Source organism: Neophocaena asiaeorientalis, unplaced genomic scaffold (assembly GCF_003031525.2).
Source record: "Neophocaena asiaeorientalis asiaeorientalis breed wild unplaced genomic scaffold, Neophocaena_asiaeorientalis_V1.1 scaffold29, whole genome shotgun sequence".
Lineage (NCBI taxonomy): Eukaryota > Metazoa > Chordata > Mammalia > Artiodactyla > Phocoenidae > Neophocaena > Neophocaena asiaeorientalis.
This window is the reverse complement of record NW_020174423.1, coordinates 4,932,395-4,947,757: the sequence shown is the minus strand read 5'-3', so window position 1 is coordinate 4,947,757 and position 15,363 is coordinate 4,932,395. Positions and strand designations below refer to the sequence as shown.

Here is a 15,363-nt window from a genome sequence, read left to right as displayed (position 1 = left end):
GTGGAAGACCTGTATCATATGAGGAAGTTATTAGACTTTATAGATGGTAGAAAATGGTAGGGAGTTTTTAAATGGGAATGTAAATTAATTGGACTGGTATAGATATGTTGGGAGATGAGCAATGGGAGGGAAGCCCTTGAAGATAAGAATTTCTCCTAATGTCTCATTTACATGTCTGTTTCTCCTATTAGATTAGTATAGTACACTTTCCATAAGTAGAAAGTTTTATTTAGTTCTGTATACTGAGCTCCTAAAACAATGTCTGACACATAGTAGATATTTAATAAATCTTGATTGTATGAAGACCATTCAAGAGAGGCTAGTTTAATAATCCACCCAGCTCCATAGTGAAGCCTGACAACAATGGGGGGAAGGACTATAGGTAACAGGAAGGCAGAACTTACGTTCTCAGTTTTCTTTCAACTGTTAGCTGTAAAGGAGCTGATCAGAAGTAAGACATTCACCTCAGTAGGATGGCTGGGTCAATTAGTAGTGTGTATACATATTTACTTTATATAGCTTTTTTTTTTTTTTGCGGAACACAGGCCTCTCACTGTTGTGGCCTCTCCCGTTGCGGAGCACAGGCTCCGGACGCGCAGGCTAAGCGGCCATGACTCACGGGCCCAGCCGCTCTGCGGCATGTGGGATCTTCCCGGACTGGGGCACGAACCCACATCCCCTGCATCGGCAGGCGGACTCTCAACCACTGCGCCACCAGGGAAGCCCACGTTAAAGCTTTTAATAGTATATTATGTTACTAAGTCTCATCTGAGTGAGAGGTTACTTTTAAAGTGAGGTTACTTTTAAAGGTAATAGTATAAAATCAAACAAGATGGAAGCCTAAATCAAGATAATTTCCCTTACTTTTCTGCAGATTTTATTTTAATGACAAATCACAGTATATTTCAGTGTGAATGTAATTCCTGTCCTTTTTCCATAGCTTCCCTCTTTTAAAAAAAAAAGCTGATTTATGCATGTGGCTTTGTAGTCAGCAGTCTGCTTTCACATCTTATTTAATCCTTAAAAGAACCTTATGTGAAGTTAGTAGGAGTTTTTGTCCCATATGACAGTTGGGGAAAAGGGTTTAGAGTGATTCAACCCTAAATCTCATAGCTAATACATGATTGAATTTATATTTGGCATTATATGTAGAGAGTCAGAAAGGAAAGTATTTGTGAGGCAAGGCTCTGGAGTCAGAACTGGATTTTAGTCTTGGTTTCAACACTTAACACTATATCTTAGGCAAGTTATATAATCTCTTTATGGCCTCAGGTTTCCTTATCTGTAAGGCGGGGGTACTTACTTCAGTTAGTTTCTATAGGTGTGACTGTCCAATATAGTAGCTGTTTGCCACACGTGGCTATTTAGCATTCTTTTTCGTACTGTCTTATTAATAGTTTTTAATATTGATTACATTTTGAAATGATAGTATTTTGGATGCGTTGGATGTAATATAAAAATTAATGTTACATATTTTAACTTTTTAATATCTGCTAGAAAAATTTTAATTACATACGTGGCTTGTGTTATATTTCTGTTGGACAGTACTACTCTAGACCAGGGGTTGGCAAACTCTGACCCCCAAAGTCAGCCAGATTTCTATTTTTAGAAATGCAGTTTTACTGGAACACAGTCACACCCATTTAATTATATATGGTATATGACTACTTTCATGTTACAGCAGCAGAATTATTTGGTTGCTACATATAGAACCATACGGCCTGCAAAGCCTAAAATATTTACTGTTTTATCCTTTATAGAAAAAGTTTGCTGGGAATTCCCTGGCGGTTCAGTAGTTAGGACTCTGCGCTTTCACTGCCAAGGATGTGGGTTCAGTCCCTGGTTGGGGAACTGAGATTCCCACAAGCCACATGGCCCAAAAGAAAGAAAGAAAGAAAGAAAAAGGTTGCTGACCCTTGCTCTAGATTGTAACTGATAGATGCTCAGTGTGTTACATCTTTACTTAAGAGTGGATATGAGATACAGAAAGTAGATTAGTGGTGGGTGCCAGTGGGGAAAAAGGTAGTAGGGAGTGACTGCTAATGGGTCCCAGGTTTCTTTTTAGGGATGATGAAAATGTTCTGGAATTAGATACCAGTGATAGTTGTGCAACTTCGAAGATACTGAAAACCGCTGAAATACACTGAAAAAGATATCTCAATTTTTTTAAGTGGATATGAGCCTGGTTTGGTAGAGGTAATAAACCAGTACCTTAAACATGATACATGTTAATGATAATGAGAACATGCAAAGAAACAGATGCATATCAACTATGGGGAACATAAGAAAACATTTTAATAGTTTTTATGTATTCCCATGCCACTTGAGAATATTTGCAAGTAGTTTCTTGATAAGAAGCAATTAGCTATCATTTATTGCTTACTCAAACTGTCAGTTACTGCTTACCCTATTTCTTTTTAGTTGTAAACTTAACTTTAAGATAGTGCACAATAATACATACATAGCCAATCTCGGTAAGTAGTTAAATGAGTGAATACGAAGTATAAATAAAATCTGTGTTTCTAAATATTAGTTCTCTTCTGGAAACACGTATCTAAATATAGAAATCATGGCTTCATGAAGTTTTTAGTAACCTTTTGAGAGGAGAAAGCAAAGGGAATTGGAAAGCCATTCCAAAAATGTCCATATCTTGTATATGTGTAGGTGTTTTTTCTTTAATGAATTACTACACATCTACCATATACAAATCTTAGGTATTTTCACACTGCTTGGAAACTGACAAAATATTACCTGTTTTGTACAGTTGACTCATTAATTTGTTATACGAAGAGTATGCCAACAATCTGCTTTACGAAATCAAGAAACCAATAATCAGTACATCATTTTTCTTCTTACCACTAGCAATAGGTTTTCGTTTTATTGCTCTGAAAACATCATGTTATAGTACCTTATTTATGATGTAAGTTAGGATAGCATGATGTCTAAGGGCACAGACTTTGGAGCCAGATAGACCTATTTCCTACTTTATTAACTTAATGCAACCCAGACAGCCTATTTAATATTTAACATCTCTAAGTCTTTGTTTCCTAATCTCTAAAATGGGAATAATACCTTTCTAGTGAGCTTTTTTTAAGGAATAAAGAATTGAATGTAACGTACTTATATAGTAACCACTGAATAAATGGTAACCTCATACTATTATTGCCATTTAATATGTTAAGTTTTTTAATCAAACATTAAATTTTTTTGGTTGTCAGCATCATACATTTCATTATGTATTTTACTGACTCCTACCTTTTCAAAAACATAATGAAATATTAAGTAACATTCTATTTTACTTTCAGTCAAAGAAAAATAAGAAGAAATCAAAGTCAGATGCTAAAGCAGTGCAAAACAGTTCACGCCATGATGGAAAGGAAGTTGATGAAGGTACTTGAGCAAGTGAAAGGACTGTAGAAAAATTTTTAATCCTTTTTTACCAAGGTGCATTATATAAAAGCTGCATTTGTTTCGCTTAATCTTTTATCTGGCTCTTCTTTTTAATAACTATAGATTTTAATGTACACATCTGTGACATTGTTAGGAGACACGTTTTTCCCCTAAATTATTTAAGTATCTAATAATGCTTTCCTTGAAGGGAACTGCCTTGAAATTTAAGGTCTAGCCCAATATCTTGAGCAATTTAAAAGCCGTTCGTTTTGTCTTTGTTTCCTAGAAACGTGGTTTGGTTTTTTTCCCATTGTTCTTAAATATACCATCCCTAGAAGGCTGGGTACGAAATTCTTAAGTAAGCCATTTATTGTCCTCACCTAATAAACCCATTTATTAGTGAGTATATATAACACTCCCCTACTAGTACTATCCAGCAAGATAAAAAATATGCAAGATAACTTACATCAACTTTTTCTAAACCATAGATGACAGATCTGATAAAAATTACCAGAATAAATAATGGCAGTTAGCTGCCTAGAACAGCGAGATTAGAATAAATTCATAGGATAAATTAGTATAATCAGCACTCTTGGTTTTTAGTTTAATATCTAAATTTATCATGATACTTCAGATGCCCCACCATGTTTTCCCCCCAAAACTACAACTTTTTTGTCTTCCCCTTACTGAATAACGTTTTTTTTTCTGGGGCTATGTCAGGAGCCTGGGAAACTAAAATTAGTCACAGAGAGAAACGACAGCAGCGTAAACGTGATAAGGTGCAGTCTGATTCTGGTTCATTGGATTCAACTATCCCTGGGATAGAAAATACCATCACAGTTACCACCGAGCAAGTTACAACTGCATCATTTCCTGTTGGTTCCAAGAAGAATAAAGGTATATTAGTGGAACATAAGAGTGATACATCAAATCCAACTCCTTTTAATCAGATGTACAAAATATCATTACGTCAAAATCTGGCTATTTTAAACTGCTTACATCATTGTGCTGATATACCCTTCTTCGTGAGAGTACTGTGGACCACGTGTTGGTTTACCTGATACCAGCAGTGTTACTTGTTACATACTGCCTAATGAATGGCCTGTTAAATTAAAATTGCCTTTCTGCCTTGTCACAAGAGAGAATGATTGCTGCTTTTTTCTCACGTGTATTGCTTTGCCCCAACTCCCTAACATCTCCATTTCTTATAGTGGACATTCATTAAATGAAATGACTTGTCACCACTCTTTTCATTCCAAGATGAAACAAGCATGTTCTGGATAATGCAGGTTCTATCTGGATTTCTTAGCACCCCAACTTTTTGAGAATGCTGTAGGTGTTTGATAAAGCTAGACTGGAACTGCAAACATTATTGAGCTAATGTTCTTCCCAAGTATTTCACATGTTCAAACTATCCAATACTGATGGCTTCTTGATAGTTCTTACATTGCCATCACTTTTACCCTGGAGACATCAGTCTACAGAGTGATGCTGTTCATCTTGCTTCAGGCATTGACTTTTCTTACTTCACCTTTTCATTAATTGCCAGCACCTCCCACTTGTCTCCAAACCTCTGTCTTAGCCTTGGTGTCTTTTACTTTTTTGCTTGATGATTTGGTGGAATTTATTGCTGTGGTACAGCAGTGACTTCTGCTTATCCATTTTCACTGTCACATGTTAGCCATGCTGTAGTGTTTCTGTTGGTGACTCCTTTTCACTGTCTTGTGCATGCCTTCCTTGCTAGCACAATCCTATGTCATGCTGGGTTTTTGATACATTGTGATCATTATGCTTTTCAGTGTCAGAGAAATAGTATCTTTGTTATAACATGTAGTCTTACCGCTTGCCATATTTCCTAAGTCCTGCTCCAAATATTGGCAAAATTCTTCTAAGTTGATGTGTTTGCTTCCAGGATTGTTGAAAAGGCACCTAGCTGGTATTGCTGAGAGGTGGCAAAGTTGAATCCAATTACAGAGCCCAGTTCTCCAATTCCTACTTTAAAGAATCTTGATAACCATTATAGAACAGGAGACTCTATATATACTTGGGCAATTTTCCAGGTCCTTTTTTGGCATTTTAGTTGACTAAGAATATGATAACTAGAGAGCTCAGTTCCTTAAGAACATGTGAAATATGCTGTGAGTAAAAAGTGACTCTTTTCTAGTGTAAGACTTTAGTACTTAAAGGAGCAATTTATGATAAATAATTAGTAAAAATTAATTTGTATGTTACTCCTAACTTAATGTGCATAGTGGCCTATTTAGTATTAAATAAATTTTATTTCTATTTCAACCAGGTGATTCTCATCTAAATGTTCAAGTTAGCAACTTTAAGTCTGGAAAAGGAGATTCTACACTTCAGGGTGAGAGAAATTACATGTAACTTAAATTGAAGGCCCATCAAGATAGAAACTTATATGTATGTCTCTTTCCTCACGTGAATGACACAGAAAGAAAAAAAAAGGCTTAGAAATGATTTTAATTACTAAAGTAGCATAATCACAGTTCAGAGATTTTAGAAAATAAACAGAAAAATCACTCCCACTTCTAACAGTCTTTGGTATATTCTAGTTGTTTCTCCCTCTCCCCTATATGTAAAAACATTCTTTAATAGTTATGCAATTAATAGTTAATCGTTTATATGCAATTTTGATTCTTGCTTGCATTGTTTAAGCTAATAGAGAAAAAGATTTTTTTTTTCAGGACTTGGGTTTGATATAGGCATATATGGGATAAAAGACTTTACCCCTGAAATTAGATGAGAAGCCTTAATACCTATAATCTTCTAAACTGCTTCCTGAACAGTATCAAATATTTCATAATAAATGGACTATAGTATAGAGTTATGCAGTACTTCACAAATAGAAAATATATTTTATTTACTAGTTTATGATAAAGATTGAATTAAGTAGAGAATGATATACCTTTCCTAAAATCTAAAGTGTAGTAAAACGTAAATTCACAAATGAAGAAGCACCTTCTCGTTTCAGGCTTGTTCTTAACACTGTCAGCTTCCTTCATTCTCATGGTTCTCAATCCTGGCTACACATTACAGCCATCTAGGAAGCTTAGAAAACCACACACGTATATAAAAGAAACATGTACTTACATACACACACCTATGTGTATTTGTGTGTGTATATATATACACAACACAGATAATACATACACATGTGTACATATACCTGCATATAAATGTATACACACAAACATAATGATGCCTGGACTCTATCCCTAGAGATTCTGATTTTGATTGGTTTGGGCTGAGGCTCCAGTGTCTACTTTTAAGAAATTTTTCATTTGTTTCAAGGCTTTTTTTTTTTTTTTCATGGGCCTAGCCACTTATATATATATATATATATATATATATATAAATATTTAAGGAAAGAGCATGTAACTAAGGAGAAGTCTTTATGTTCTTAGTGGGTGAGTATTCTGAGTATACCATAATATGTGTTTTCTTCTTTGCTCTGTTTTACTACTTTTGAGCAAGTCAGTCTGCTTTTGAAAACATAATTAGTATATATATTAAGTTCAAACATACTCGTAGTTTTTAAATTAGCAGTCATCCGTGGTGGTCATGTCACTTTTTAAATTCTTCATTTTATCTTTAAAGCTTGAGCTATATAGAGGATAAATATAAATCAAGCAATTATAGAAACTTGAAAATATCCCAGTTTTAACAGGGAGTCGTGTATCCATTTTTAATCTTTATTTTCTTTTCTTTAAGTTTCTTCAGGATTGAATGAAAACCTCACTGTAAATGGAGGAGGCTGGAATGAAAAGTCTGTAAAACTCTCCTCACAGATCAATGCAGGTGAGGAGAAGTGGAACTCTGTTTCACCTCCTTCTGCAGGCAAGAGGAAAACTGAACCATCTGCTTGGGGTCAAGACAGTGGAGATGCTAATGCAAATGGAAAAGACTGGGGAAGGAGTTGGAGTGACCGATCAATATTTTCTGGCATTGGTAAGAAGTGTTAGAAAATTTTAAGTTTGTTTAAAATGCCTATCTGGTACATGTAAAATTTTCTAAGAATGAAAATCAGATCCATTAGTAGAAAAATTAGTCACGCTATACAGAGAGAATATAGATTAACTCATCTCACATCCTTCACATGGAGCAAAATGGGAACTAAATAAGTGAATAATAGCATTTATTATTTACTCTTTAATTATTTCACTTGCTTTTATCACATTTGATTATCAGTTTAGCTAACTGATATAATTGTGTGTTTTTAGTGATGTAATAAGAGTAATGTGTAAGCAGACTTTTTGACTGATTTCAACAGTTCCACTATTGAGTTTAAATAAAAATAGTAAATGGAGATACAGTTTATAGCATCAATTTATATACTATTTTACAGTCTACAAAATGCCTGTTTGTAATTAATTTTTCCCCTGGATTCTAAAGATAAAGACTAGTAGTGAGAAGCTTATTTCTGTTGAGAGCCATCGAGTTAAAAGCAACTTAATTTCAGGTGTGTTTGTGTGTGCATGTGTTATAGAAAAGAAATCCATATTTAATGTGGAAAACTGCAAAAAGAGAAGGAAAAACCCACTGTTATACATTACCCAGTGACAACCATATATTTCCTTATGGTCCTTTTTTTTTTTTTTTCTTTCCTGTGTACAATTCTGTGGGTTTCATTTTGGTTTTTTTACACAATCCAAATCATACATGCATTTTTGTGTTCCTCCTCCCTCACTTAATATTGTGCCTCAAATATTTTCTTTACTTTCTGTATTTTATTTAATGACCATGTGATACATTGTGTAAACATAGCATAAACTATTTCACTATTCCCGTATTATCGGAGAAATAACTTCTTTTTTTAAAGAAATGTAAATGACGTTGCATTGAATATATTTGTTTGGGGGTTATTTCTTTAGGATAGATTCTTGGAAGTGATATTATTGGATTAAAGGAAATATGAATGTTTACTCTACGACATGTTGTCAAAGTATTTTCTAGGAGAATTCTAATTTATCCTGTCAGCATCAGTATGAGTGCCATTTATCATATGCTTACCAAGGTTGAGTATTCTTATTTTTTTAATCTTTTCTAATTTGATAAGGAAAAAATACATAAATTGTTTTGGTTAACTTTTTAAAATCACTAATGAGGTTGAGTGTTTTTCACAACTTTGTTGATCATTTCTGTTTCTTTTGTAAATTGTCTGTTCATGTTCTTTGCCCATTTGTGTAATGGCCTCTGTTTTTTGTGCTTTAAGTTGTAATTCCTTGTGCATTAAACATATAATCTTTTCTGTTGTGCTTGTTGCAGATATGTTTTCCTTGGTTTATTTTAGTTTGGGGGAGCAATAGACATTACAGAGTTTTTAGTGTTTAAGTAGAAAGAACTGTTTCTTTGCATGTCACTTGCTTTTCCCATCACTTGTAAGCTTAGAAAAACTCATGTTGACTAACATCCCTAAGAAGCAGACTCTATATCATTTGCTAATATTGTTCTTCAGCTTGTCCTCCTCTCTTCCCCTGCAATATCCAAAAATTGTGTAGAAATATCAAAATTTTTTTGGCAGAAGAGACAGTCCCTAAATTCCTAGCCTCGTTTTCAGCAGTAATAAAAGCATAAATTTCTATGCTAAGAAAGCATCCTTTCACACTTAATAAAAGAAATGGTCAAATTTTATCAAGTAATCTTAAGAACCATGACCTTTTGAGATATTTGCAATTTACTTATAAAACCTGTGTAGCATTTTCATAATTAGTACATAAATTAGTTGGTAGTACTTGCTTAATGTTGCTGTAGACAAACTTAAGCAGCAGATTAGAGTTCCTGCTTAGATGGATTAGGGCCTTTATTGAAATTGAAAGGGAACTATATTAAATGAGGTTTGCAGTGAGTTGCTGAGAAGAGACAGATGTGACTTGTCTCATGGATGTATATATGTTCCTTAAAATACTCATACGTAAGTAGGCAATTGCTTTAAAATGTTGAGAAGATATCATGGTGTAGTGGAATGAGCTTGTTCCTAGTTCAGACAGACCTATTTGGTATGAATCCCTATTTTTCCACATACAAGCTTTTATGGATATTACGCTAGTTATTTAACCTATGTGAATCCCATATTCAAGTAGTTGTAAGGATTGGCTATAATGAGTGTGAAGTACCAAGTTACAGTGCCTGATCCAAACTAGTAGCTTAATTGTGGTAGATGATCGGGTAGCTTGCTATAGCAGAGAAAGAACATGGGCTTGGAAAGTAGGTTTAAGTTCCAGTCATGGCTCGGGTGTTTTCTGTCAGCAGGTCACTTAACTGCTCTGAAACTTTGCCTAGCAGGGCTGCCCTAAGGATTAGAAGTAGTTGGTGTAAAGAGCCCAGTACATAATAGACATTCAATAAATGGTAGCTATTGCCATATTAGGTGGTTCTGATTTCTAAGGGTATCTTTAAATATTATTATCATAGTTATAAATCTGTACGTATCTTTCAAGTTTCATTGCAAATTGAAGGTTCCAAGTGACGTTCTTTATTTTAACAGCTGCTTGGTCTAGTGTGGATAGGGGAATGAATACCTCTGAACAGAATTCTGCTTCTTTTGCATCTCTCACACTTAACTCTGCTGTTTCTGGTATGTGAAAACAGTCTTTCATTTAGTTAACAAAAAAAATTTCTGTTTAATTTTAGCACTTGCTATTTGAAAAAAAATAATCAGAGTCAAGTACTGCTATCCACATAAATTATAGATATATAGTATAAAGTAGCAGAGGCCTTAATAAAGAAAGACCTAAATTCTTACCTGCAGGTGGCTTAGTTCCTTTTTGTGGTGGAGATCGGAAGATTTTGTGGCCTAACTTAACTGAAAGTGTGTTGGCACACAAACGAATGCAAATAGAAGGCCTTCCCTTCAAGGTCATGACACTCTTCTGTTACTAGTTTACCCCTACCATAATTCTACTTGCAGTTTGGCATTTTATTTCTATCTGCCCTTATTCATCATGAGTTTATAGCTTTCGGGTTATGTGGACCCTCTGAGTATCTGTTGAGTTAGAAAATGCATTATTACTACTAAACTACTATAATTCAGCATTACTTACATGGATATGCCTTTTATTAATAATATAGATGCTATATATACTTAACAAATACTACAAAAACATGGGACACATTTAGTTTTGTAATGTTTAGTTCACGTTGGAATTCATGGACCCAGTACTAATCTTGTAGTTCCACAGTGTCTGGAGTCACCTAGTCTAGAATAGAGGTCAGCAAACTTCTTCTGTAAAGGGCCCAATAGCAAATATTTTAGGCTTTGTGGGCCATACCGTCTTCTGTTGCAACTACTTAATTCTGCCATTGTAGCAGTAAAGCAGCTAGAGGCAATACATAAACCAAATGAGTGTGTCTGGTTCTGAAATATTGTTCTTTTTATTTTTTTTTCAACCATTTAAAAATATAAAAACTGTTCTTGGTTCATGGGCCATACAAAAAAGGGATGGTTAGATCTGGCCTATGAGTTGTAGTTTGCCAACCCTTGGTCTCATAGGCTACATTTTAGTTCCAGAGGTACAAGTTAATTTCTTCCTTCATTTGGTGACTTTGTACAACACAGATGCTATTTTATTCATATATTCAGAGAAAGCTGCTAAAGAAATAGCAACAGTGTTACTGTAGTCTTTCTAAGCAGCTAATGTGCTATTTATATATGAATTTTATAGGGTTACTCCATTTCTCAAAATTTATATTTAAAATATATAACTGTTTTGAGTATATTTCAAGCATATTAGTGGAAGGCTAGTAAGATCATCTATAACCAAGTGAAAATTTATAAGTGAGTAAGGACTTTTGTGAAGGGAAGTGTCTTTTATACTAACAGGTATTCTTCTTAACCCTTTCTTTATCAGCGGCTCTGAATGCAAAGTGAATATCACAGTCACCTAAGAAGGATTCCAAAACATGTGCAAATTCTGATTCAGAAGGTCTGGGGTATATAAATCCCTGATGGAAAACCACTGCTTTACATTTCTATTCTAAAACGAATTTATGGCTATAGAGCCAAGGATTTTTGACCTGGCATCCTTTAATTTATATGCAAAACTTTGTGTAAGTCCTGGACAGTAGTCCAACCACAGCTTTCATCATATTGCTAAAGGACTGTGTGACCCCACTCACCCCACCTATTCCCCACCTCCTAAAAAAGTAAAAACAGAAAAAATTTAGAAGATAATATTCTCTTGCTTTTAAGTGCACTTGAACTTACCTTGGTCTCTAAACCACCAGTACAACTGTCTTATTCTCTTTGGCTTCTTTCTGCCTCACCTCTCTAGATAGTCATCTATTTCTTTTATTTTTTCTTAGGCAGAAGGTTCTAGCAAGCTCAGACATTTTCTAGTTGTGTCCTTCAGGTTTCTAAGGATATAGGCATACTCTGAAATTTCCAGTATTTCTTTTATGCTTTATTATTTTTCATGAAGAAGAAAAATAAAACAATTTTTCTTTGACGTCTTGAAATTTGTAGATACCTGGTTTGAAGTATATATTATAAAAGACAAAATCTAATGGATTGGTACTAGGGAAAACATTTATTTCTGATCAGTGAATTCAATCCAGTGATTATCGTGCTTAATCTAAAATTACCCTCAATTCTGCTTTTCTTTATCTTAACTCTTTTTCTGATGTCTGCAGTTTTCCTTTTAGGAGAAATAAAAAATAATTAAGTCTTCGTGTGCAAAGTATAGAACTATTGTTATGAAACATCATTAGAAAATTCCATTTTTAATTTTATTGCATTCGTTTTCATTTAAGGGTCTACTGCTGAGCCAGTTTCTCAGTCTACCACTTCTGATTATCAGTGGGATGTTAGCCGTAATCAACCATATATCGATGATGAATGGTCTGGGTTAAGTATGTCCTTTTAAAAATTATCAGTTTGTTTTTGTTTTCAGAATTTTCTTTCTAGCACCCTAATTCATGCTTTATGTTTTAATTTTAATCCTAATTTTTCACCTTTTAGGTCATAGTAATATAGTTTAATACCAAATGTGTACTACTTGTAAACTGACTATTGAATACGTGTAGAATTAAAACTAAATTCACTTTTCATGATTGAGGCAATATTTAAACATGAAGTTTTCTTATAATTGCTCTGTAGTTTGTCTAGTTTTTAAATTGTTTTAAATGAATGTTCTATTTCTTTTCCTAGTTTTAATATAATAGAGTAAATAGAATATACAGGAATGGCTTTGAATTCATGAGGTATGCACGTTTTTATATTGGTAGAAAACCATTTTCTTAGTCTAATTTCCAGTAGAAGCATAGGAAAGTTAAAGGCAAGAGTCACAAAAAAAGAGGAAGGGAAAAAGAAGAATATGGTTTTTATGTTCAGAAAGTTCATACCATCTTCATTTTAAAAAAAAAAAGATTTTTTTTTTTCCCCCACAACCTTAAATGTTAGAATTTAAAACCCTCTGGAAACAGGACTTTCCTTATCCTCAGTACCTAGTGCAGTGTTTTATACACAGGTGTTCAATAGTACTGACGATAATAAAAGCAAACACCTGACTGTGCCAGGCACTGATCTAGATGGTTTAAGTCTTATGCATATTATTAGCTTGTTTAGTACAATTCTGTGAGGTAGGTATTATTTTTTTCCCACACTTTCCAGTTGAAGGAACTGAGGTAAAGAAAAGTTATCTAATTTTCCCCAGCCACACAGTTAAGTGGGAAGAGCTAGTATCAGACTTTGGTAGTCTGGCCCCCAGAGTTCATGTTGTTAACCACTGCATGGTACATCCTCGATGATGATTGTAATCATGAAGGTATGCTTGCAACACAATCCAAAGATTAGTCTTAGACTAGTCTCTGTTAGATTCGTTGAAGCACAGTTGAGGGAGGTGAGGTTGGAAAGGTATATTAGGAAGGACCATATTGTGAAAAGCCTTGAATTGCTGGCTAAATATTAGGGAGCCAAGGGTCAGAGTACTAGTTTAGAAGGTAGATCCTAGTTCTAGTCCTGACTTTAAAACATAGTACCTCATATGTCTTGGACTTTGTCACTTACCTTGGAATCTAGATTAATTGACCTGTGAAACAGAGCAAATAATCTTTCATATCTACTTCCATAGAGTGTTGTGAGGTTTTAATGAGGGAGTGAACATGAAAGCTCTTTGAAAATTATAAAGTATCAGATAAATACAAAGTATTACAAGGATGTGAAAGCACTGTTTTGTGGGGGATGGGGGAGGAAACAGTCTGTACTTCGGGAAGAATGATCTGCTATGTGCAAAATAGAATTGAGGAGTGATTGTAAGAAAATAGCACTGAGTTGTCTTGGGCAGCTGTGGGTTGAAGCTGAGGAAAATGGAGCAAACAGGGCTCTAGGCTTCCCTGCTTGGAAAGAATAGCTCTACTTTTATCTTTTTATTCTTGTGATAATGAAAAACACAATTGGCTGATAAATAAGAGACTGAAATAAACATATCCATGGGACTCTGTACTTAAGTAATAAGTATCAGACCGCCTTTTTTGTTTGTTATGCTGTATTGGCAGTCTTTTCAGTCCAAAGTTACTCTTTAACCTCATTTTCTCTGTGAATTTTATTTTTTGTGTTATCTTCTTTAATGTCGCTAATTTTGGTACTCAGTGAATTTAGTTATTCCTTCTAAATTTATAGAATGCATGAAGTATTTGAGATTACTAATCCACAAAGTATATATATACTATCTTTACATTTAACAATGTGATACGATTAATATATTGACCCTCTGGTTTGAGGCATAAACATCATTATCTAGCAGAAAGGCATTGAATTTACCCAAGCACTTGAATATAAAGTTAAGATGCTGGAACTTCCCTGGCAGTCCGGTGGTAAGACTCTGCGCTCCCACTGGAGGGGGCACAGGTGGCACAGGTTTGATCGCTGGTTGGGGAACTAAGATCCCGAATGCCGCGCATTGAGACCAAAAAAAATTTTTGAATAAAGTTAAAGATGCTAAAGTACAGAAGGTAATGTTTTTTAAAGACAGATGTTAATCATTCAATTATCTTGATCATAAAGGAACAATATCGTCATAACCCCTGTAAAAAGTCAGATGTTGAATAGAATTTTGTTTTTGTTAGCACACCAGAGTGGAAGAGTTAACGGCAGCATAGTGAATGGGTTGAGAGCATGGGCTTTGAGGACAGACTACCTGGGTTCGAATCTTAGCTTCATTGTTTTTCTGTGCTTCAGTTTCATCATCTGTAAATATAATATTTCTTCCCTCACAGACTTGTTGAGAGTATTAAGTGACATAATACTTATAAAGTCCTTAGAACACTGCCTGATACATGGTAAATATTCAGTAAGTGCCGAGATGCTATTGATGATATTCTTCTAGGAGCATAATTAGTCTACTCAGTGGGGTTAATTTGTAAATTGTCTGTTTAAACACTAGAGAAATTCTTTCTAACATATTTGTTTTATTTTATTAAAGTTAATGCTGAATTAAGTTCTGACCAGAAACAGCTGACAACCATTTTCTTCCTGAGATAAAAAGGAAAATAGCTACGGGATGCTTAAACCTGAAACATTATTTCACAAGCAAATTCAATAGAGAGACAAATTCCTTACCATTTTGAAAAGACAGCTAATATAAAGCTCTTTGGAAAGACTTTGGCAAACTAATGGGAGAATTTTAAGAAATGAGAAATTATAAATGGAGGGAACTATGCTATGAATGAAACTGTACTACATAGTTTCAAGGAAACTAAGATTATTAGCACCAAGTATATGTATACTTGGTGCTAATAAACTAAGGTTCATTAGGCCCATGAACCTTGAGAATTATGCATTGTCCCCTGGTGACAATTTTTAGGCTTAGTTGATTGATCTGTTGTTTTAAAGTAGTTTTATTTGGGGAATTCCCTGGTTAGGACTCTGCACTTTCACTGCCGAGGGCCCCAGTTAGATCCCTGGTTGGGGAACTAAAATCCCACAGGGCAGGGGTGAGGGGCGGTGGGAGGGGGGGGGGG

The 15,363-nt window shown here is 34.6% G+C and overlaps 1 protein-coding gene across 5 annotated transcripts in view; it reads left to right on the top strand.

The window, feature by feature from the left end:
• Positions 1-15,363, top strand: part of MTDH (metadherin) — a 63,989-nt gene that overhangs the window by 23,491 nt on the left and 25,135 nt on the right. For 3 of the 5 annotated variants that reach the window (XM_024756542.1, XM_024756541.1, XM_024756540.1), the window contains exons 3-8: positions 3,306-3,390; positions 4,111-4,287; positions 5,687-5,752; positions 7,120-7,356; positions 9,893-9,982; positions 12,157-12,255. In XM_024756542.1, coding sequence (XP_024612310.1) covers positions 3,306-3,390; positions 4,111-4,287; positions 5,687-5,752; positions 7,120-7,356; positions 9,893-9,982; positions 12,157-12,255 — 754 coding nt within the window. The remainder of the gene's footprint in view (positions 1-3,305; positions 3,391-4,110; positions 4,288-5,686; positions 5,753-7,119; positions 7,357-9,892; positions 9,983-12,156; positions 12,256-15,363) is intronic. The other 2 variants (XM_024756543.1, XM_024756544.1) reach the window with 2 other exon arrangements.